The sequence below is a fragment of the Sylvia atricapilla genome, unplaced genomic scaffold (genome assembly GCF_009819655.1).
Source record: "Sylvia atricapilla isolate bSylAtr1 unplaced genomic scaffold, bSylAtr1.pri scaffold_86_arrow_ctg1, whole genome shotgun sequence".
NCBI lineage: Eukaryota > Metazoa > Chordata > Aves > Passeriformes > Sylviidae > Sylvia > Sylvia atricapilla.
Genome location: NW_027077167.1, coordinates 22,109 through 46,046, shown reverse-complemented (window position 1 = coordinate 46,046; position 23,938 = coordinate 22,109). Strand labels below are relative to the sequence as shown.

General features: G+C 58.8%; 1 protein-coding gene across 1 annotated transcript; it reads right to left on the bottom strand.

Moving 5' to 3' along the window:
• Positions 1-152: 152 nt before the first annotated feature.
• NDUFS2 (NADH:ubiquinone oxidoreductase core subunit S2) lies at positions 153-21,968 on the bottom strand. The gene is made up of 14 exons (XM_066340451.1): positions 21,820-21,968; positions 21,635-21,738; positions 19,369-19,559; positions 17,222-17,342; positions 14,187-14,299; positions 12,617-12,691; positions 10,362-10,439; positions 9,936-10,021; positions 9,472-9,591; positions 5,398-5,527; positions 3,877-3,972; positions 2,310-2,393; positions 502-578; positions 153-177 (listed from the first exon to the last, which is right to left on the bottom strand). The coding sequence occupies exons 1-14, from the start codon at positions 21,924-21,926 to the stop codon at positions 153-155; spliced, it is 1,407 nt and encodes a 468-aa protein (XP_066196548.1). The 5' UTR covers positions 21,927-21,968.
• Between the last annotated feature and the right edge of the window lie 1,970 nt (positions 21,969-23,938).

Here is a 23,938-nt window from a genome sequence, read left to right as displayed (position 1 = left end):
CCCCCAAAATGGGTCAGGGCATGGGATGTGTTGGGAAGGAGAAGGAGACCCCAAAAATGAAAGAAACACCCTGAAAAAAGAAGGAGCCCCCCCAAAAAAGGGGAAGGAGACCCAAAATGGGGAAGAAAATGGCCAAAATGGGGAAGGAGCCCCTAAAAAGGGAAGGAGACCCCAAAACTGGACAAGAACCCCCCAAAATGGGAAAGGAACCCCCCAAAATTGGAGAGGGGATCTCCAAAATGGGGATGGAGACCCCCGAAATGGGGAAAGAGACCCCTAAAAGGGGGAAGTGACCCCTAAAATGGGGAAGGGACCCCCAAAGTGGGGACAGGGTCCCTAAAGTGGGGATGGAGACCCCCAAAATGGGGAATGGGACCCCCAAAATGGAAAAAGGAGCCCTCAAAATGGGCACAGGGACCCCTAAAATGGGGACAAGGACCCCCAAAATGAGGAAGGGACCCCCAAAGTGGGGACAGGGACCCCAAAAATGGGGACAGGGACCCCAAAAGGGGACACTCACCGATGATGGCCACCACATCTGCCAACATGTGGCCCTGGGACATCCTGTCCAGCCCCGCCTGGGACAGCCAATTAACACCAATTAACAGCTAATTAACCCACGGGAACCCCCAATTAACACTCAATTAACCCATGGGAACCCCAATTAACAGCCAATTAACCCATGGGAACCCAAATTAACCCCCAGGGACCCCCAATTAACTGCTAATTAACCCCCTAGAGACCCCAAATTAACCCCCAAGGCCCCCCAATTAACTGCTAATTAACTCCCAGGGATCCCCAATTAAGCCCCAGAGACCCCCAATTAACTAATTAATTAATTAACTAATGCTAATTAATCCCCAATTAACCCCCAAGGACCCAATTAACCAACCCACAGGGGCTCACAATTAACCCCTAATTAACCCCAGGGATCTGAGGAGGGTTAATTACCCTCAACACCCCCTCAGCAACACACCCATGGGGACCCCCCAGATGTCCCCTGGTGTGTCCCCAGGTGTCCCAGGTGTGTCCCCAGGTGTCCCCAGGTGTGTCCCCAGGTGTGTCCCCAGGTGTGACCCCAGGTGTGTCCCCAGGTGTCCCCAGGTGTATCCCCAGGTGTCCCAGGTGTGACCCCAGGTGTGTCCCCAGGTGACCCCAGGTGTGCTCCCAGTTGACCCCAGGTGTCCCTGGTGTCCCAGGTGTGACCCCAGGTGTGTCCCCAGGTGTAGCCCCAGGTGTCCCCAGGTGTGTCCCCAGGTGACCCCTGTTGACCCCATGTGTCCCCAGGTGTGACCCCAGGTGTATCCCCAGGTGTCCCAGGTGTGTCCCCAGGTGACCCCAGGTGTGACCCCAGGTGTCCCCATGTCCCCAGGTGTGCCCCCAGTTGACCCCAGGTGTGTCCCCAGTTGACCCCAGGTGTGTCCCCACGTGACCCTAGGTGTCCCAGGTGTGTCCCCAGGTGTCCCCAGGTGTATCCCCAGGTGTCCCAGGTGTGTCCCCAAGTGTGTCCCCAGGTGTGTCCCCATGTGTCCCCAGGTGTGACCCCAGGTGTGTCCAGGTGTGACCCCAGGTGTGTCCCCTGTTGACCCCAGGTGTGACCCCATGTGTCCCCAGGTGTGACCCCAGGTGTGTCCCCAGGTGTGTCCCCTGTTGACCCCAGGTGTCCCCAGGTGTGTCCCCAGGTGTGCCCAGGTGTGTCCCCAGGTGACCCCAGGTGTGTCCCCAGGTGTCCCCAGGTGTGTCCCCAGGTGACCCCAGGTGTGTCCCCAGGTGTCCCCAGTTGACCCCAGGTGTATCCCCAGGTGTCCCCAGTTGACCCCAGGTGTGTCCCCAGTTGACCCCAGGTGTCCCCAGGTGTGACCCCAGGTGTCCCCAGGTGTGTCCCCAGTTGACCCCAGGTGTCCCCAGGTGACCCCAGGTGTCCCCAGATGTCCCCAGGTGTGTCCCCAGGTGTCCCCAGGTGTGTCCCCAGGTGACCCCAGGTGTATCCCCAGGTGTCCCCCTGTTGACCCCAGGTGTCCCCAGGTGTGTCCCCAGGTGTCCCCAGGTGACCCCAGGTGACCCCAGGTGACCCCAGGTGACCCCAGGTGTGTCCCCAGCTGACCCCAGGTGTCCCCGGTGTCCCAGGTGTGACCCCAGGTGTGTCCCCAGGTGACCCCTGTTGACCCCATGTGTCCCCAGGTGTGTCCCCAGGTGTGACCCCAGGTGTGACCCCAGGTGTCCCCAGGTGTGTCCCCAGGTGTATCCCCAGGTGTCCCCAGGTGTATCCCCAGGTGTCCCCGGGTGTCCCCAGGTGTCCCCAGGTGTACCAGGTGAGCGAAGCCGGGCGCTTTGATCTTGCAGCGATAGGGACGGCTGGAGCCATCGGAGACCAGGTACACGCCAAACTCCCCCTGAGGGGACATGGGGACATTGTCAGGGACATGGGGACATTGGGGACATGGGGACATTGTCAGGGACATGGGGACACCCCAAACTCCCCCTGAGGGGACAGGGGACATGGGGACATGGGGACATTGGGGACATGGGGACATTGTCAGGGACATGGGGACACCCCAAACTCCTCCTGAGGGGACATGGGACATTGGGGACATTGTCAGGGACATGGGGACATTGGGACACCCCAAACTCCCCCTGAGGGGACATGGGGACATTGTCAGGGACATGGGGACATTGGGGACATTGGGGACATGGGGACATTGTCAGGGACATGGGGACACCCCAAACTCCCCCTGAGGGGACAGGGGACATGGGGACATGGGGACATTGGGACATTGTCAGGGACATGGGGACACCCCAAACTCCTCCTGAGGGGACATGGGACATTGGGGACATTGTCAGGGACATGGGGACATTGGGACACCCCAAACTCCCCCTGAGGGGACATGGGGACATTGTCAGGGACATGGGGACACGCCAAACTCCCCCTGAGGGGACAGTGGGGACATTGTCAGGGACAGGGGACATTGGGACACCCCAAACTCCCCCTGAGGGGACACTGGGGACACTGGGGACATTGTCAGGGACATGGGACATGGGGACATGGGGGACACGCCAAACTCCCCGAGGGGACAGGGGACATTGTCAGGGACATGGGGACACCCCAAACTCCCCCTGAGGGGACAGGGGACATGGGGACATGGGGACATTGTCAGGGACAGGGGACATGGGGACATTGGGGACATGGGGACATTGTCAGGGACATGGGGACACCCCAAACTCCCCCTGAGGGGACAGGGGACATTGTCAGGGACATGGGGACATTGGGGACATTGGAGACATGGGGACATTGTCAGGGACAGGGGGACACGCCAAACTCCCCCTGAGGGGACACTGGGGACATTGTCAGGGACATGGGGACATTGGGACACACCAAACTCCCCCTGGAGGAGACACGGGGACATTGTCAGGGACATTGTCAGGGACATGGGGACACAACTGGGACAGGGTTGGGGACACAGGACAGGGCTGGGGACACAGGGACAGGGCTGGGGACACAGGACAGGGTTGGGGACACAGGACAGGGCTGGGGACACGGGGACAGGGCTGGGGACACAGTGACAGAGTTGGGGACACAGTGACAGGGTTGGGGACACAGGGACAGGGCTGGGGACACAGGACAGGGCTGGGGACACAGAAATGGAGTTGGGGACACAGTGACAGAGTTGGGGACACAGTGACAGGGTTGGGGACACAGGGACAGGGTTGGGGACACAGAAATGGAGTTGGGGACACAGTGACAGAGTTGGGGACACAGTGACAGGGTTGGGGACACAGGGACAGGGTTGGGGACACAGGACAGGGTTGGGGACACGGTGCCAGGGTTGGGGACACAGGACAGGGTTGGGGACACAGGCCAGGGCCACGCAGTGTCACCTTGGGGGCCTCGATGGCCGTGTAGGTGGCCCCGGGTGGCACCTGGTAGCCCTCGGTGTAGAGCTTGAAGTGATGGATCAGGGACTCCATGGACGTCTGCGGGGACACGGGTGACACTGCAGGGCTGGCACCTGGGTGACACCTCTGCTGGGTGACACCTGTGCTGGGTGTCACCTGTGCTGGGTGTCACCTGCCCTGGTTGACACTGTGGGGCTGGCACCTGGGTGTCACCTGTGCTGGGTGTCACCTGTGCTGGGTGACACCTGTGCTGGGTGACACCTCTGCTGGGTGACACCTGTGCTGGGTGTCACCTGTGCTGGGTGACACTGCGGGGCTGGCACCTGGGTGACACCTCTGCTGGCTGTCACCTCTGCTGGGTGACACCTGCAGTGCTGTCACCTGTCCCAGGTGTCACCTGCCCTGAGTGTCACCTGCCCTCAGTGCCACCTGTCCCCTGGCTGTTTGGGGACTGTCACCTTCATCTCAGTGCCCTCAGTGTCACCTGCCCTGGGTGTCACCTGTCCCCGGGGCTCTGGGGACTGTCACCTTCATCTCAGTGCCCTCAGCGTCACCTGCCCTGGGTGTCACCTGTCCTGGGTGTCACCTGCCCTCAGTGTCACCTGTCCCCTGGGTGTCACCTGTCCCCAGGGCTCTGGGGACTGTCACCTTCATCTCAGCGCCCTGAGTGTCACCTGCCCTCAGTGTCACCCGCCCTCAGTGTCACCTGTCCCTTGGGGCTTTGGGGACTGTCACCTTCATCTCAGTGCCCTCAGTGTCACCTGCCCTGGCTGTCACCTGTCCTGGGTGTCACCCGCCCTCAGAGTCACCTGCCCTGGGTGTCACCCGCCCTCAGTGCCACCTGTCCCCTGGCTGTTTGGGGATTGTCACCTTCATCTCAGTGCCCTCAGTGTCACCTGCCCTGCGTGTCACCCGCCCTCAGTGTCACCTGTCCCCTGGGGCTTTGGGGACTGTCACCTTCATCTCGATGCCCTCAGTGTCACCTGCCCTCAGTGTCACCTGTCCTGGGTGTCACCTGCCCTCAGTGTCACCTGTCCCCAGGGCTTTGTGGACTGTCACCTTCATCTCAGTGCCCTCAGTGTCACCTGCCCTGGGTGTCACCTGTCCCCGGGGCTTTGGGGACTGTCACCTTCATCTCAGAGTCCTCAGTGTCACCTGCCCTGGGTGTCACCCGCCCTCAGAGTCACCTGCCCTGGGTGTCACCTGCCCTCAGTGTCACCTGTCCTGGGTGTCACCCGCCCTCAGTGTCACCTGTCCTGGCTGTCACCTGCCCTCAGTGTCACCTGTCCCCGGGGCTCTGGGGACTGTCACCTTCATCTCAGTGCCCTCAGTGTCACCTGCCCTCAGAGTCACCTGCCCTGGGTGTCACCCGCCCTCAGTGCCACCTGTCCCCTGGCTGTTTGGGGACTGTCACCTTCATCTCAGCACCCTCAGTGTCACCCGCCCTCAGTGTCACCTGTCCCCTGGGTGACACCTTGTCCCCGGGGCTCTGGGGACTGTCACCTTCATCTCGGCGCGTTTTGGGGGTGACACTTTGGCGTCGTCCACTTTGATCTCTCCGGGCGGCATCTTATTGAGGCACTGCAGGATGATCCGCAGGGACTGCCGCATCTCCTCCACCCGGCACAGGTACCTGGGCACAAATCCCAAATCCTGAATCCCCAAAATCCCAAATCCTGAATCCTGAATCCTCAAAATCCCAAATCCCCAAATCCAGGGACTGCCGCATCTCCTCCACCCGGCACAGGTACCTGGGCACAAATCCCAAATCCTGAATCCCCAAAATCCCAAATCCTGAATCCCCAAAATCCCAAATCCTGAATTCCCAAAATCCAGAAACCCCAAATCCAGGGACTGCCGCATCTCCTCCACCCGGCACAGGTACCTGGGCACAAATCCCAAATCCTGAATCCCCAAAATCCCAAATCCTGAATTCCCAAAATCCCAAATCCTGAATCCTGAATTCCTGAGTTCCCAAATTCCTGAAACCCCAAATCCAGGGACTGCCGCATCTCCTCCACCCGGCACAGGTACCTGGGCCAAAATCCCAAATCCTGAATCCCCAAAATCCCAAATCCTGAATTCCCAAAATCCCAAATCCTGAATTCCCAAATTCCTGAATTCCCAAATTCCTGAAACCCCAAATCCCCAAATCCCGGGACTGCCGCATCTCCTCCACCCGGCACAGGTACCTGAGCCCCAAAAATCCCAAATCCTGAATTCCCAAAATCCCAAATCCTGAATCCCCAAATTCCAAATCCTGAAATCCTGAATCCCCAAAATCCCAAATCCTGAATTCCCAAATTCCTGAAACCCCAAATCCCCAAATCCAGGGACCGCCGCATCTCCTCCACCCGGCACAGGTACCTGGGCACAAATCCCAAATCCTGAAATCCTGAATTCCCAAAATCCCAAAATCCCGAATTCCCAAATTCCTAAATCCTGAATTCCTGAACCCCCAAATTCCTGAAACCCCAAACCCCCAAATTCCCAAATCCCGGGACTGCCGCATCTCCTCCACCCGGCACAGGTACCTGCGCCCCAAAATCCCAAATCCTGAAATCCTGAATTCCCAAAATCCCAAATCCTGAATTAATGAATCCCCAAAATCCTAAATCCTGAATTCCCAAATTCCTGAAACCCCAAACTCTCAAATCCAGACTGGGGGATCCGCAGGGACTGCCGCATCTCCTCCACCCGGCACAGGTACCTGCACCCCAAAATCCCAAATCCCTGAATTCCCAAAATCCCAAATTCCCAAATTCCTGAATCCCCAAAATCCTAAATCCTGAATTCCCAAATTCCTGAAACCCCAAATCCCCAAATCCTGGAACTGCCGCATCTCCTCCACCCGGCACAGGTACCTGCATCCCAAATTCCCAAATTCCTAAATCCTGAATTCCTGAACCCCCAAAATCCCAAATTCCTGCATCCCTAAAATCCCAAACCCTCAAATCCAGACTGGGGGATCCGCAGGAACTGCTGCACCTCCTCCACCCGGCACAGGTACCTGCACCCCAAAATCCCAAATCCTGAATCCCCAAAATCCCAAATCCTGAAATCCTGAATCCCCAAAATCCCAAATCCTGAATTCCCAAATTCCTGAAACCCCAAATCCCCAAATCCAGGGACTGCCGCATCTCCTCCACCCGGCACAGGTACCTGGGCCAAAAATCCCAAATCCCAAATCCTGAATTCCCAAAATCCCAGATTCCAGGTACCTGAGCCCCAAAATCCCAAATCCTGAATCCCCAAAATCCCAAATCCTGAAATCCTGAATCCCCAAATTCCAAATCCTGAAATCCTGAATCCCCAAAATCCCAAATCCTGAATTCCCAAATTCCTGAAACCCCAAATCCAGGGACTGCCGCATCTCCTCCACCCGGCACAGGTACCTGGGCACAAATCCCAAATTCCTGAATTCCCAAAATCCCAAATCCTGAATTCCCAAAATCCCAAATCCTGAATTCCCAAATTCCTGAAACCCCAAATCCCCAAATCCAGGGACTGCCACATCTCCTCCACCCGGCACAGGTACCTGAGCCCCAAAATCCCAAATCCTGAATTCCTAAATTCCTGAAACCCCAAATCCAGGGACTGCCGCATCTCCTCCACCCGGCACAGGTACCTGGGCCCCAAAATCCCAAATCCTGAATCCCCAAAATCCCAAATCCTGAATCCCCAAAATCCCAAATCCTGAATCCCCAAAATCCCAAATCCTGAAATCCTGAATCCCCAAATTCCAAATCCTGAAATCCTGAATCCCCAAAATCTCAAATCCTGAATTCCCAAATTCCTGAAACCCCAAATCCCCAAATCCAGGGACTGCCGCATCTCCTCCACCCGGCACAGGTACCTGCGCCCCAAAAATTACCTGAATTCACCAAATCCTAAATCCCCAAAATCCTGAACTCCCAAATTTGGGATTGCGGGATCCCAGGGATGGGGTTCCCATGGGATTGGGGTTTTGGGTGTCCCAGGGATTAGGGTCCTGGGGTCCCCATGGGATCGGGGTTTTGGGGTTCCCATGGGATCGGGATTTGGGGGTTCCCATGGGATCGGGATTTGGGGGTTCTCATGGGATTTGGGTTTTGGGGTTCCCATGGGATTGGGGATTTTGGGGTTCCCATGGGATTGGAGGTTTAGGGTCCCCATGGGATTTGGGTTTTGGGGGTTCCCATGGGATCGGGATTTTGGGGTCCCCATGGGATTTGGGTTTTGGGGGTTCCCATGGGATTGGTGCTTTGGGAGATCCCATGGGATCGGGATTTTGGGGTTCCCATGGAATTGGGATTTTGGAGTTCCCATGGGATTGGGGTTTTGGGGTCCCAATGGGATTGGGTTTTGGGGGTTCCCATGGGATTTGGGTTTTGGGGTTCCCATGGGATTGGGGATTTTGGGGTTCCCATGGGATTGGGGATTTTGGGGTTCCCATGGGATCGGGGTTCCCATGGGATCGGGGTTTTGGGGGTTCCCATGGGATCGGGGTTTTGGGGGTTCCCATGGGATTTGGGTTTTGGGGTTCCCATGGGATCGGGGTTTTGGGGTTCCCATGGGATCGGGATTTTGGGGTCCCATGGGATCGGGGTTTTGGGGGTTCCCATGGAATCGGGATTTTGGGGTTCCCATGGGATGGGGGTTTTGGGGTTCCCATGGGATCGGGGTTTTGGGGTCCCCCAGGTATGAAGCAGCCAGACCAGGATCAGCCATTCCCCACACACCAATCCCAGTCCCGGCATCCCACAGAACTGGGAGAGCTGTGGGGACGGGGGGCAGCCCCCCAGGACCCCCCAAACCCTCCAGGACCCCCCAGGACACCCCCAGGTCCCCCCAAGTCCCCCAGACCCCCCAGGACACCTCAGGACCCCCCCAGACCCACCAGGACACCCTCAGACCCCCCCCAGGACCCCTCAGGACCCCCCCAAGTCCCCCAGACCCCCCAGGTCCCCCCACAGACCCCCCAGGACACCCCCCCCCCCCAGGACCCCCCAGAACACCCCCAGAACCCCCCCCAGCTCCCCCCACACCCCCAGACCCCTCAGGACCCCTCAAGACCCCTCAGGACCCCCCAGGTCCCCCCAGGTCTCTTAGGACACCCCCAGACCACCCCAGGACCCCCAGATTCCTCCAGACCCCCCTAGGGCCCCCCAGGACACCCCCAGAACCCCCCCAGAACCCCCCAAGACTCCCCCAGGACCCCCAAGACACCCCCAGACCCACCCAGGACCCCCCAGAACCCCCCCAGACCTCCCAGGTCCCGCCAAGACACCCCCAGGACCCCCCCGGACCCCCCCCCCAGGACACCCCCAGGTCCCCCCAAGTCCCCCAGACCCCCCAGGACCCCCCCAAGACACCCCCAGACCCACCCAGGACCCCCCAGACCCCCCAGACCCCCCCAGACCCCTCAGGACCCCTCCAGAACCCCCCAGACTCCCCTAGGGCCCCCCAGGACACCCCCAGACCCCCCCAGACCCACCAGGACACCCTCAGACTCCCCAGGTCCTGCCAAGACACCCCCAGACCCACCCAGGACCCCCTCAGACCCCCCAGGTCCCCCAGCCCCAGGTGAGGCCTCACCTGTCGTAGCAGTCGCCGCGGGAGCCGATGGGCACGTCGAACTCCACCTGGTCGTAGACGTCGTAGGGCTGAGTCTTCCTCAGGTCCCACTGGATCCCCGAACCCCGCAGCATCACCCCGCTGGGACGGGCCAGAAAACACACCTGAGCACACCTGGGCACACCTGGGCACACCTGGGCACACCTGGGCACACACCTGAGCACACACCTGGGCACACCTGGGCACACACCTGAGCACACCTGGGCACACACCTGGGCACACACCTGGGCACACACCTGAGCACACCTGGGTACACACCTGGGCACACACCTGGGCACACACCTGGGCACACACCTGGGCACCCCTGGGCACACCCCTGGGCACACACCTGGGCACACACCTGAGCACACCTGGGCACACCTGGGCACACACCTGAGCACACCTGGGCACACACCTGGGCACACCTGGGCGGGCGGGGCACTCACCTGAAGCCGTAGTTGAGCGCCTCCTCGGCCGTGATGACGCCGATGTCCACGGTGCGGTTCTTCCAGATGCGGTTGTTGGTCAACATCTGGGTGAGGGGGGACAGGAGGGACACCTGGCTCACACCTGGGCACACCTGGCTCACACCTGGGCACACCTGGCTCTGGCACCGTCACCTGGTTCCTGTCCCCCTCAGGTGTCTCTCACAGCCAAAGACGTCCCTGCTGCCATCACCTGTGCCACCCTCACCTGTCCCTTGTACCTGTCACCTTGTACCTGTCACCCCTCACCTGTCCACCACACCCGTCACCTGTCCCTCACCTGTCCCTGTCCCCCTCCACCCCGATCTGTGTCACCTCATCTCCTCATGCTGTGAGGAATGACCCTGCCCCTCCTGGGTGACACAGGTGACACAGGTGTCCCCTCACCTCCTCCACCTCGTCGATGCGGATGGAAAAGTTCTTCACAAACTCGTAGATGTCGTCCATGAGCCCCAGGGGCAGGTCCTGGCACAGGTGGGACAGGTGAGCACAGGTGAGATGGTGGGGACAGGTGAGATGGGTGGGGACAGGTGGGATTGGTGGCACAGGTGGCACAGGTGGCACAGGTGTGGAGTCCCACGGAAATGGGAATCCCAGGAATGGAGTTCTCGTGGAATTTGGGTTCCCAGCAATGGGGGTCCCAGAAAATGGGGATCCCATGGAAATGGGGGTCCCAGGGAAATGGCGATCCCAAGGAGAAATGTTTCAGGTGCAGGTGATCCAGAAGAATGGGGATCCCATGGAATTGGGGATCTCAGGGATCCCAGGGGTGGGGTTCCCATGGAATTTGGGTCCCCAGGGGTGGGGTTCCCATGGAATTGGGGTTCCCATGGAATTGGGGTTCCCAGGGATGGGGTTTCCATAGAATCGGGGCTCCCCTGGTTTGGGGTTCCCAAGGAACAGGGTTCCCATGGAATTGGGGTTCCCAGAGGTGGGGTTCCCATGGAATTGGGGTTCCCACGGAATGAGGGTTCCCATGGAATGGGGGCTCCCCTGGTTTGGGGTTCCCAGGGGTGGGGTTCCCATGGAATTGGGGTTCCCAGGTTTGGGGTTCCCATGGAAATGGGGTTCCCACGGAATGAGGGTTCCCATGGAATGGGGGCTCCCCTGGTTTGGGGTTCCCAGGGGTGGGGTTCCCATGGAATTGGGCTCCCCTGGGATCGGGACTCCCCAGGTTTGGGGTTCCTTGGTTTGGGGTTCCCATGGAATTGGGGTTCCCTGGGTTTGGGGTTCCCATGGAATTGGGGTTCCCAGGGGTGAGGTTCCCATGGAATTTGGGTTCCCAGAGGTGGGGTTGCCATGGAATTGGGGTTCCCAGGGGTGGGGTTCCCATGGAATTGGGGTTCCCATGGAATGGGGGTCCCCAGGGGTGGGGTTCCCATGGAATCGGGGCTCCCCTGGTTTGGGGTTCCCATGGAATTGGGGTTCCCAGGTTTGGGGTTCCCTGGTTTGGGGTTCCCAGGTTTGGGGTTCCCTGGGTTTGGGGTTCCCATGAAATTTGGGTTCCCAGGGGTGAGGTTCCCATGGAATTGGGGTTCCCTGGTTTGGGGTTCCCATGGAATTGGGGTTCCCTGGTTTGGGGTTCCCATGGGATTGGGGCTCCCTGGGTTTGGGGTTCCCATGGAATTTGGGTCCCCAGGGGTGGGGTTCCCTGGGTTTGGGATTTCCATGGAATGGGGGCTCCCCTGGTTTGGGGTTCCCTGGGTTTGGGGTTCCCAGGAAATGGGTTTCCATGGAATGGGGGCTCTCCTGGGTTTGGGGATCCCATGGAATTAGGGGTCCCGGGGGTGGGGTTGCCATGGAATTGGGGTTCCCATGGAATGGGTGCTCCCCTGGTTTGGGGTTCCCATGGAATTTGGGTCCCCAGGGGTGGGGTTTCCATGGAATGGGGGCTCCCCTGGGTTTGGGGATCCCATGGAATTGGGGGTCCCGGGGGTGGGGTTCCCATGGGTAGGGGCTCCCCTGTTTTGGGGTTCCCTGGGTTTGGGGTTCCCATGAAATTTGGGTTCCCAGGGGTGAGGTTCCCATGGAATTTGGGTCCCCAGGGGTGGGGTTCCTATGGAATTGGGGTTCCCAGGGAATTGGGGTTCCCAGGGATGGGGTTCCCATGGAATTGGGCTCCCCTGGGATCGGGACTCCCCAGGTTTGGGATTCCTTGGTTTGGGGTTCCCAGGTTTGGGGTTCCTTGGTTTGGGGTTCCCAGGTTTGGGGATCCCATGGAATTGGGCTCCCCTGGGTTTGGGGTTCCCATGGAATTTGGGGTTCCCCTGGGATTGGGGCTCCCCTGGGTTTGGGGTTCCCATGGAATTTGGGGTTCCCATGGAATTGGGCTCCCCGGGTTTGGGGTTCCCCTGGGATCGGGACTCCCCAGGTTTGGGGTTCCTTGGTTTGGGGTTCCCTGGGTTTGGGGTTCCCATGGAATTGGGGCTCCCCTGGGTTTGGGGTTCCCAGGTTTGGGGTTCCCATGGAATTGGGCTCCCCTGGTTTGGGTTTCCCATGGAATTGGGGTTCCCGGGGTGGTGTTCCCATGGGATTGGGGCTCCCCTGGTTTGGGGTTCCCAGGTTTGGGGTTCCCAGGTTTGGTGTTCCCATGGGATTGGGGCTCCCCGGGTTTGGGGTTCCCAGGTTTGGGGGTCCCTGACCTGGTGCACGCCCCCGGGCCGCACGTACGCCGCGTGCATGCGCGCCCCCGACACGCGCTCGTAGAACTCGAACATCTGCGGGGACACAGCGCACCCCAGTGCTGCCCTGCCCCGCCAGCACGGCCCCAACACCCCAAAAACCCCAAACTCCAAAAATCCTCAAACCCTAAATCCCAAACACCCTAAATCCCAAATCCCCAAACTCCAAAAATCCTCAAACCCCAAATCCCAAACACCCCAAATCCCAAATCCCCAAACCCCCCCAAACTCCAAAAATCCTCAAATCCTAAATCCCAAAAACCCTAAACCCCAAATCCCCAAACCCCCCAAACTCCAAAAATCCTCAAATCCTAAATCCCAAAAACCCCAAATCCCAAACACCCCAAAAAACCCAAATCCCAAATCCCCAAACCCACAAACTCCAAAAACCCCAAATCCCCACACCCACAAACTCCAAAAATCCTCAAATCCTAAATCCCAAACACCCCAAAAAACCCAAATCCCAAATCCCCAAACCCACAAACTCCAAAAACCCCAAATCCCCAAACTCCAAAAACCCCAAACTCCAAAAACTCCAAACTCCAAAAACCCCAAATCCCCACACCCACAAACTCCAAATCCCCAAATCCCAAATCTCAAACCCCAAAATCGCCAAACCCACCTTCTCCCTCTCCTCGAACATCCAGAAGAAGGGGGTCATTGTCCCAAACCTCAAACCCCAAATCCCAAACCCTAAATCCCCAAATCCCAAACCCCAAATCCCAAACCCCCCAATACCCCAAAATCCCCAAACCCTCCTTCTCCCTCTCCTCGAACATCCAGAAGAAGGGGGTCATGGCCACTCCAAACCCCAAATCCCAATCCCAAACCCCAAATCCCAAACCCCAAATCCCAAACCCAAAACCCCAAAATCCCAAATCCCTAAACCCCAAATCCCAAACCCCCCAAAAACCCCCAAAATCCCCAAACCCACCTTCTCCCTCTCCTCGAACATCCAGAAGAAGGGGGTGATGGCCATTCCAAACCCCAAATCCCAAATCCCAAACCCCAAACCCCAAATCCCCCAACTCCCAAATCCCAAAACCCCAAAAACTCCAAACAAACCCCAAACCCACCTTCTCCCTCTCCTCGAACATCCAGAAGAAGGGGGTCATTGTCCCAAACCCCAAACCCCCAAACCCCTAAACCCAAAACCCCAAAATCCCAAATCCCTAAACCCCAAATCCCCCAAAAACCCCAAAAACCCCAAATCCCCAAACCCACCTTCTCCCTCTCCTCGAACATCCAGAAGAAGGGGGTCATGGCCATTCCAAACCCCTAAACCCCAAATCCCAAACCCCAAATCCCAAACCCAAAACCCCAAAATCCCAAATCCCTAAACCCCAAATCCCAAACCCCCCAAAACCCCAAAATCCCGAAATTCACCTTCTCCCTCTCCTCGAACATCCAGAAGAAGGGGCTCATGGCCATTCCAAACCCCAAATCCCAGTCTCAATCCCCCAAATCCCAAACCCCAAATCCCTAAATCCCAAATCCCAAACCCCCCAAAACCCCAAAACCCCAAATTTACCTTCTCCCTCTCCTCGAACATCCAGAAGAAGGGGGTCATGGCCCCGATGTCCAGCGCGTGGGTGGTCACTGCCATGATGTGGTTCAGCAGCCGCGTGATCTCCGCAAACAGAACTGGGGCCAAAAATGGGGAAAAAAAGGGGAAAAAAGGGGTGATCCCAAAATTCCTGGAGGTTTTTGGGAGCTGGGAACAGAACTGGGGTAAAAAAAGGCTGAAAACAGGGGAAAAAGAGTGAAAAAAATGAGTGATCCCACAAATCCCGGGGCTGGGAACAGAACTGGGGGGAAAAGGGAAAAAAAGGAGGAAAAAGGGGAAAAAAGGGAGTGATCCCATAAATCCTGGGGGTTCCTGGAAACTGGGAATAGAACTGGGATGAAAAACTAAAAAAGAGTTAAAAAAAAGGGCAAAAAGGGGTAAAAAAGGGTAAAAAAAGGGCAAAAAAGGGTAAAAAAGGGGGTGATCCCGTAAATCCTGGGGGTTCCTGGGATCTGGGAACAGAACTGGGGTGAAAAACTGAAAAAGAGTTCAAAAAAAAGGGCAAAAAGGGGGGAAAAAGAGCAAAAAAAGGGTAAAAAAGGGAGTGATCCCATAAATCCTGGGGGTTCCTGGGAACTGGGAATAGAACTGGGATGAAAAACTAAAAAAGAGTTCAAAAAAAGGGCAAAAAGGGGTAAAAAAGGGTAAAAAAAGGGAAAAAAAGGGAGTGATCCCATAAATCCTGGGGGTTCCTGGGAGCTGGGAACAGAACTGGGGTGAAAAAGGGGAAAAAAAGGGGGTGATCCCATAAATCCTGGAGCTGGGAACAGAACTGGGGTCAAACACGGGAGAAAAGGGGAAAAAAGGGTCAAAAAGGGGAGAAAAGGGTAAAAAAGGGAGTGATTCCCATAAATCCCAGGGCTTGGAACAGAACTGGCGCCAAAAATGGGGTAAAGGGGAAAAAGGGGTCAAAAAGGGGAGAAAAGAGTAAAAATGGGAGCGATCCCTTAGGGTAAAAAAGGGACTTTGTCCCCGGGATAAATCCTGGGGGTTGTTGGGAGCTGGGAATAGAACTAGGGGTGAAAAACTGAAAAAGTTCAAAAAAAAAGGGCAAAAAGGGGTAAAAAAAGGGTAAAAAAAGGGCAAAAAAGGGTAAAAAAGGGAGTGATCCCATAAATCCTGGGGGTTCCTGGGAACTGGGAACAGAACTGGGATGAAAAACTAAAAAAGAGTTAAAAAAAAAGGGCAAAAAGGGGTAAAAAAGGGGGGAAAAAGGGCAAAAAAGGGTAAAAAATGGAGTGATCCCATAAATCCTGGGGGTTCCTGGGATCTGGGAACGGAACTGGGATGAAAAAGGGTAAAAAAAAGGGGGTGATCCCATAAATCCTGGAGCTGGGAACAGAACTGGGGTCAAACACGGGGGAAATGGGAAAAAAAGGGGGGAAAAGGGTAAAAAAAAATGTGATCCCATAAATCTTGAGGATTCTCAGGAGCTGGGAATAGAACTGGGGCAAAAACAGGGGAAAAGGGAAAAAAAGGGGGTGATCCCATAAATCCCGGGGGTTCCTGGGATCTGGGAATAAAACTGGGGTGGAAAAGGGGGAAAATGGCAAAAAATGGGGTGATCCCATAAATCCTGGGGCTGAGAACAAAACTGGGGAGAAAAAGGGGGCAAAGGGGCGAAAAAAAGGGGAAAAAGGGTAAAAAAGGGAGTGATCCCATAAATCCCAGGGATTCCTGGGATCTGGGAATAAAACTGGGGTGAAAATGGGGGAAAAAAGAGTAAAAGCTGCCCGTCTGTCCCACGTGGGCCCCCCAAAAATGGGGACAGGGATCTGGGTGTCCCCAGGGGGGATTATTCCCCGATTCTGGGGACTCCTGCAGGTTCTGTACTGGATCCCAGGGGATGGGGATCCCAGGGAATGGGGATCCCAGGGAATGGGGATCTCAGGGAATGGGGATCTCAGGGAATGGGGATCTCAGGGAAATGGGGATCCCAGGGAATGGGGATCCCAGGGATAAGATCCCAGGGAATGGGGATCCCAGGGAATGGGGATCCCAGGGAATGGGGATCTCAGGGAATGGGGATCTCAGGGAATGGGGATCTCAGGGAATGGGGATCCCAGGGATAAGATCCCAGGGGATGGGGATCTCAGGAAATGGGGATCCCAGGGGATGGGGATCTCAGGGAATGGGGATCCCAGGAGATGGGGACACAGGGAATGGGGATCTCAGGGAATGGGGATCTCAGGGAATGGGGATCTCAGGGATAAGATCTCAGGGGATGGGGATCCCAGGGGATGGGGATCCCAGGAGATGGGGATTCCAGGGAATGGGGATCTCAGGGAAATGGGGATCTCAGGGAATGGGGATCCCAGGGAATGGGGATCCCAGGGAATGGGGATCTCATGGAATGGGGATCCCAGGGAATGGGGATCCCAGGGAATGGGGATCTCAGGGATAAGATCCCAGGGAATGGGGATCCCAGGGGATGGGGATCTCAGGGAATGGGGATCTCAGGGGATGGGGATCCCAGGGAATGGGGATCTCAGGGATAAGATCCCAGGGAATGGGGATCCCAGGGGATGGGGATCTCAGGGAATGGGGATCTCAGGGAATGGGGATCCCAGGGAATGGGGATCTCAGGGAATGGGGATCTCAGGGAATGGGGATCTCAGGGAATGGGGATCCCAGGGAATGGGGATCTCAGGGAATGGGGATCTCAGGGAATGGGGATCTCAGGGAATGGGGATCCCAGGGAATGGGGATCTCAGGGAATGGGGATCTCAGGGAATGGGGATCCCAGGGAATGGGGACACGGGGAATGGGGACACGGGGAATGGGGATCTCAGGGAATGGGAATGGGGATCTCAGGGAAATGGGAATGGGGATCCCAGGGGATGGGGATCCCAGGGACTGAGGATCCCAGAGAAAGGGGATCCCAGGAATTGTGGTCCCATGGATGTGATCCCCCAGGACCAGGGACCCAGGTGTCCCCAGGGGAGGGGATCCCCCCGTTCCCAGCCCCCGGGGATCCCGGGATCGCTGGGGAGCCTCACCCCGGATCCACTGAGCCCGAGGAGGGGGACGGATGTTGAGGAGCTTCTCCACGGCCAGTGAGTACGCCTGCTCATTGCACATCATGGAGACGTAGTCCAGGCGGTCAAAGTACGGCAGGGCCTGTGGGGACACGGGGACATCGCTGGGGACATCGCTGGGGACATCGCTGGGGACACGGGGACATCACTGGGGACATCACTGGGGACATCACTGGGGCCATCACTGGGGACATGGGGACATCACTGGGGACACAGGGACATCGCTGGGGACATCACTGGGGCCATCACTGGGGCCATCACTGGGGACACAGGGACATCACTGGAGACATGGGGACATCACTGGGGACATCACTGGGGACACGGGGACATCACTGGGGACACAGGGACATCACTGGGGACATCACTGGGGACACGGGGACATCACTGGGGACATCACTGGGGACACGGGGCCTGCTCATTGCACATCATGGAGACGTAGTCCAGGCGGTCAAAGTAGGGCAGGGCCTGTGGGGACACGGGGACATCGCTGGGGACACGGGGACATCACTGGGGACACGGGGACATCGCTGGGGACATCGCTGGGGACATGGGGACATCGCTGGGGACATCGCTGGGGACATCACTGGGGACACGGGGACATCACTGGGGGACACGGGGACATCACTGGGGACATCACTGGGGACATGGGGACATCACTGGGGACATCACTGGGGACATCACTGGGGACATCACTGGGGACATGGGGACATCACTGGGGACACAGGGACATCGCTGGGGACATCACTGGGGCCATCACTGGGGCCATCACTGGGGACACAGGGACATCACTGGAGACATGGGGACATCACTGGGGACATCACTGGGGACACGGGGACATCACTGGGGACACAGGGACATCACTGGGGACATCACTGGGGACATCATTGGGGACATGGGGACATCACTGGGGACATGGGGACACTACTGGGGACATCACTGGGGACATGGGGACATCACTGGGGACATCACTGGGGACACGGGGACATCACTGGGGACATCACTGGGGACATGGGGACATCACTGGGGACATCACTGGGGACACGGGGACATCACTGGGGACATGGGGACATCACTGGGGACATCACTGGGGACATGGGGACATCACTGGGGACATGGGGACATCACTGGGGACATCACTGGGGACATCACTGCGGACATCACTGGGGACACGGGGACATCACTGGGGACATCACTGGGGACACGGGGACATCACTGGGGACACAGGGACATCACTGGGGACATCACTGGGGACATGGGGACACGGGGACATAACTGGGGACATCACTGGGGACATCACTGGGGACACGGGGACATCACTGGGGACATCACTGGGGACATCACTGGGGACATGGGGACATCACTGGGGACATCACTGGGGACATCGCTGGGGACACGGGGACATCACTGGGGACATCACTGGGGACATGGGGACATCACTGGGGACACAGGGACATCACTGGGGACATCACTGGGGACATGGGGACACGGGGACATCACTGGGGACATGGGGACATCACTGGGGACATCGCTGGGGACACGGGGACATCACTGGGGGCATCACTGGGGACACGGGGACATCACTGGGGACACAGGGACATCACTGGGGACATCACTGGGGACATCACTGGGGACATCACTGGGGACATCATTGGGGACATGGGGACATCACTGGGGACATGGGGACACTACTGGGGACATCACTGGGGACACGGGGACATCACTGGGGACATCACTGGGGACATGGGGACATCACTGGGGACATCACTGGGGACATGGGGACACTGGGGACATCACTCAGGGATCCCAGGCACAGGGATCTAAGGCACAGCGATCTCAGGGACAGGGATCTCAGGGAAATGTGACAGTGATCTCAGTCACAGGGATCCCAGGGGACAGCGATCTCAGGGACAGGGATCCCAGGCACAAGGACCCCAGGGCCGTGTCCCCAGTGTCACCTGCAGGTAGGTTTTGTACTCGATGAGTTTCTCGGTGCCGCGGTGCAGCAGCCCCACGTGTGGTCACAGGGACACGGGGGTCACAGGGACACGGGGCTCAGGGGACAGGGATCTTGGGGGACAGGGACCCCAGGGCCGTGTCCCCAGTGTCACCTGCAGGTAGGTCTTGTACTCGATGAGTTTCTCGGTGCCGCGGTGCAGCAGCCCCACGTGCGGGTCGCAGCGTTTCACCGTCTCCCCGCTGAGCTCCAGCACCAGGCGCAGCACGCCGTGAGCCGCGGGGTGCTGCGGGCCGAAGTTGATGGTCAGGCTGGACACCTTCTTGTGGGCCACGGGGTCCTTGTCTGGGGACACAGGGACACGTCAGGGACACTCAGGGACACCAGGGACACAGGGACAGCACAGGGACACAGGGACAACACAGGGACACTCAGGGACACCAGGGACACAGGGACACCAGGGACACAGGGACACTCAGGGACACGGGGACACTCAGGGACACAGGGGACAGCACGCCGTGAGCCGCGGGGTGCTGCGGGCCGAAGTTGATGGTCAGGCTGGACACCTTCTTGTGGGCCACGGGGTCCTTGTCTGGGGACACAGGGACACGTCAGGGACACAGGGGGACACAGGGACACCAGGAACACAGGGACAGCACAGGGACACAGGGACACAGCAGGGACAGCACAGAGACACGTCAGGGACACAGGGACAGCACAGGGACACAGGGACACTCAGGGACACTCAGGGACACCAGGGGGACACAGGGGGACACAGGGACACTCAGGGACACCAGGGACACTCAGGGACACCAAGGACACGTCATGGACACAGGGACACTCAGGGACACGGGGACAGCACAGGGACACCACAGGGACACAGCAGGGTCTTGTCAGACTGGAGACCTTCTTGTGGGTCACGGGGTCCTTGTCTGGGGACACAGGGACACGTCAGGGACACAGGGACACTCAGGGACACCACAGGGACACTCAGGGATGCTCAGAGACACCACAGGGACACTGATCACACCACAGGGACACAGGAACACTCAGAGACACCACAGGGACACGGCTGGGACACAGGGACACCACAGGGACACAGCAGGGTCATGTCAGGCTGGGGACCTTCTTGTGGGTCACGGGGTCCTTGTCTGGGGACGTGGGGACAGGTTAGGGACACGGCAGGGACACCAGGGATACGGTAGGGATGTGTTGGGGACACACTGGGGACACACTGGGGACACAAGAGAGACATGGCAGGGGCACATTGAGGACCCCAAACTGACCCGAGTGACCCCAAACTGACCTGAGTGACCCCAAACTGACCCAAGGGACCCCAAACTGACCCGAGTGACCCCAAACTGACCCGAGTGACCCCAAACTGACCTGAGTGACCCCAAACTGACCCAAGGGACCCCAAACTGACCCGAGTGACCCCAAACTGACCCGAGTGACCCCAAACTGATCTGAGTGACCCCAAACTGACCCGAGTGACCCCAAACTGATCTGAGTGACCCCAAACTGCTCTGAGTGACCCCAAACTGACCTGAGTGACCCCAAACTGACCTGAGTGACCCCAAACTGACCCGAGTGACCCCAAACTGACCCGAGTGACCCCAAACTGATCTGAGTGACCCCAAACTGACCCGAGTGACCCCAAACTGCTCTGAGTGACCCCAAACTGACCTGAGTGACCCCAAACTGACCCGAGTGACCCCAAACTGACCCGAGTGACCCCCAAACTGACCTGAGTGACCCCAAACAAACCTGAGTGACCCCAAACTGGCCCAAGGGACCCCAAACTGACCCGAGTGACCCCAAACTGACCCGAGTGACCCCAAACTGACCTGAGTGACCCCGAACTGCTCTGAGTGACCCCAAACTGACCTGAGTGACCCCAAACTGACCCGAGTGACCCCAAACTGACCTGAGTGACCCCGAACTGCTCTGAGTGACCCCAAACTGACCCGAGTGACCCCAAACTGACCCGAGTGACCCCAAACTGACCCGAGTGACCCCAAACTGCTCTGAGTGACCCCAAACTGACCTGAGTGACCCCAAACTGATCTGAATGACCCCAAACTGACCCAAGGGACCCCAAACTGACCCGAGTGACCCCCAAACTGACCCGAGTGACCCCAAACTGACCTGAGTGACCCCGAACTGCTCTGAGTGACCCCAAACTGACCCGAGTGACCCCAAACTGATCTGAGTGACCCCAAACTGACCCGAGTGACCCCAAACTGACCCGAGTGAGCCCAAACTGACCTGAGTGACCCCAAATTGACCCAAGGGACCCCAAAGACCCCTCCTGGTTCCCCCAAATCCCCTGAGACTCCCCCTGGGGCCCCCCCAAAGCCCCCAGGGCGCCCCCGGTCCCCTCCCCGCCCTGTCCCCGAGGCTCCCCGCGGTGCCCTCACCGTTCCAGGGCGGCGGCACCCATTTCTCGGTGGCCTTGCTGGGGTACATGATGGCCCCCGCGAACTGCTGCGCCCACTCCACGTCGGGCTGCCACTGACGGGACCTGCGGGACCGGGCGGTGAGCGGGGGACAACCGACCCCGGAGCCTTCCCCCGGAGCCTCCCCGTGTCCCCCGAGCTCTCACCGGGCCGGGGCCGGGCCCAGCCGAGCCCCCGCCGCGCTCAGCCCCGAGGGGCCGCGGAGCCGCCACAGCGCCCGCAGCGCCGCCATCGTGCCCTTGGAGCTGCGCATGCGCGGCGGGCGCCATGGCGGGGACGGGCAGACGCTGTGGGCGCCGCCATCTTGGATACGGGCAGATTGCCGCCGTTTATAGCGCGCATGCGCAAAAAGCGCCGTCGTCCTGAGGGAGCCGCCATGTTGGGTAAAGGCAGGTTCCCGCCGTTTATATCGCGCATGCGCATAGCGCCACGGTGCTGCGGAAGCCGCCATCTTGGGTAAGGGCAGATTCCCGCCGTTTATATCGCGCATGCGCAGAGCGCCATGGTGCTGCGGAAGCCGCCATGTTGGGTAAGGGCAGTGCACCGCCATCGCGCCCTTGGCACTGCGCAAGGGAGAAGGGCGCCGTGGCGGGGAAGGGCGGATTTAATGAGCGTCTCTCTGTTGGGTGTGGGCAGATTTGCCGCCACGGTGTGCGCGGCGCTGTGGATGGGAGGGACAGGGGCAGCTGCGAGCGCCGCCATGATGGGTGTGGCAGACACGCCCCGGCTGGAAAGGGCGCGGGCAGGGGCGCCGCCATGTTTGATAAGGGATCGTGAGGGCGGGGGCGCCATCTTTGTTACGGGCAGACGGAGGCTGCGGGCGGGGGACAGGAGGGGACAGGGGTGGGGACAAAAGGGGACAGAGGTGACAGGAGAGGGGACAGAGGGGACAGGACCGCTGCGACCCGAGGTGGTCGCTGTTCCCTTCCGTGGTGACACGGAGATGCCTTGTCCCAGTGTCCTGTCCCCACCATGTCCCCTCCCTTGTCACCTCCGGTGACGTCACGCCCGGGGTGGCAGTGGTGGCCGGGGCGGGTTGGGGACAGATGTTGGTCACTGGTCAGGGACACCCAGGGACCGGCACCAAGCCCGGGGCACTGGACTGGGGATACTGGGACTGGTCATACTGGGACTGGGGGTACTGGGACTGGGAGTTACTGGAATTTGGGACGCTGGAACTGGGGGATACTGGGATTTGGGATGCTGGAACTGGGAGTTACTGGGATTTGGGATGCTGGAACTGGGGGATACTGGAGCTCAGGAAAAGTAGAACTGGGAGTTACTGGAACTGGGGATACTGGAACTGGGAGTTGCTGGAACTGGAGCACACTGGAATTGGGGGATAGTGGAATTTGGGATACTGGAACTGAGAGACCCTGGAATTTGGGATGCTGAAAGTGGGAGCACACTTGAACTGGGGATACTGGGACTGGGGATACTGGTGTTGGGCCTGTCCTGGGTGGCACTGGGTCCCGTGCCACAGCGCTGTCCCCAGCGTGACCAGTGCACACTGGTGTGCCAGTGCCACCAGGCTGTGCTGCGGCCACATGGGTGTCCCCAAGTCCCTCTGTCCCCATGTCTTTCGTGTCCCCATGTCCCTCTTCCCTAACCCCATATCTCCGTGTTCCTGTGCTCTGTGTCCCCATGTCCCTGTGTCCCTCTGTCCCATGGCCCTGTGCTCCTTGTCCCCATGTCCTCCATGTCTGTGTCCTCATGTCCCCATATTCCCACATCTCTGTGTCCCCATGTCCCCACGTCCTTCCTGTCCCTGTGTCCCCAGGTCTCCACGTCCCCATGTCTCTGTGTCTCTATGTCCTCGTGTCCCCAGTGTCCTGGTGTCCCCATGGCCCTGTGATCCCAAATCCCTGTGTCCCATGTCCCCTCATCCCCTGGGGTGCCACCACCGCCACTGAGGCCCTTGTCCCCTCCCTGTCCCTGCTCACCAGGGAGGCACAGAGGGTGACACTGCGCTGTCCCCAAGGGTGCTGGCACATGTCCCCCCCACCCAGGGTGCCACCAGCACCCCCAAAAACGTCCCCAGCTTGGCCCTGGAGGGATTTATTGGGGACCCCAGAGGGGATAAGGGACATCGGAGCCCACGGGGACAGGGGGTCACACAGACCCCTTGGGGACAGGGACATATGGCCAGGGGTGACATGCGTGACCAGGAGGGGTCACAGACATCACACGGACTCCCTGGGGACAAGGACACACGGCCAGGGGTGACACAAGTCACCGGGAGGGGACAAAGGGGTCACACGGACC

What these genes read in the sequence shown, in the direction of transcription:
- NDUFS2 (XM_066340451.1), bottom strand. Translation starts at nt 21,926, where the DNA reads ATGCGCAGCTCCAAGGGCACGATGGCGGCGCTGCGGGCGCTGTGGCGG. An exon ending in GGTGCCGCCGCCCTGGAACG is followed by an intron (nt 19,560 to 21,634) that starts GTGAGGGCACCG and finishes CTGTGTCCCCAG; the next exon opens with ACAAGGACCCCGTGGCCCAC. An exon ending in GGTGAGTGTCCCCTTTTGGG is followed by an intron (nt 178 to 501) that starts GTCCCTGTCCCC and finishes GTTCTTGTCCAG; the next exon opens with TTTTGGGGTCTCCTTCCCTT.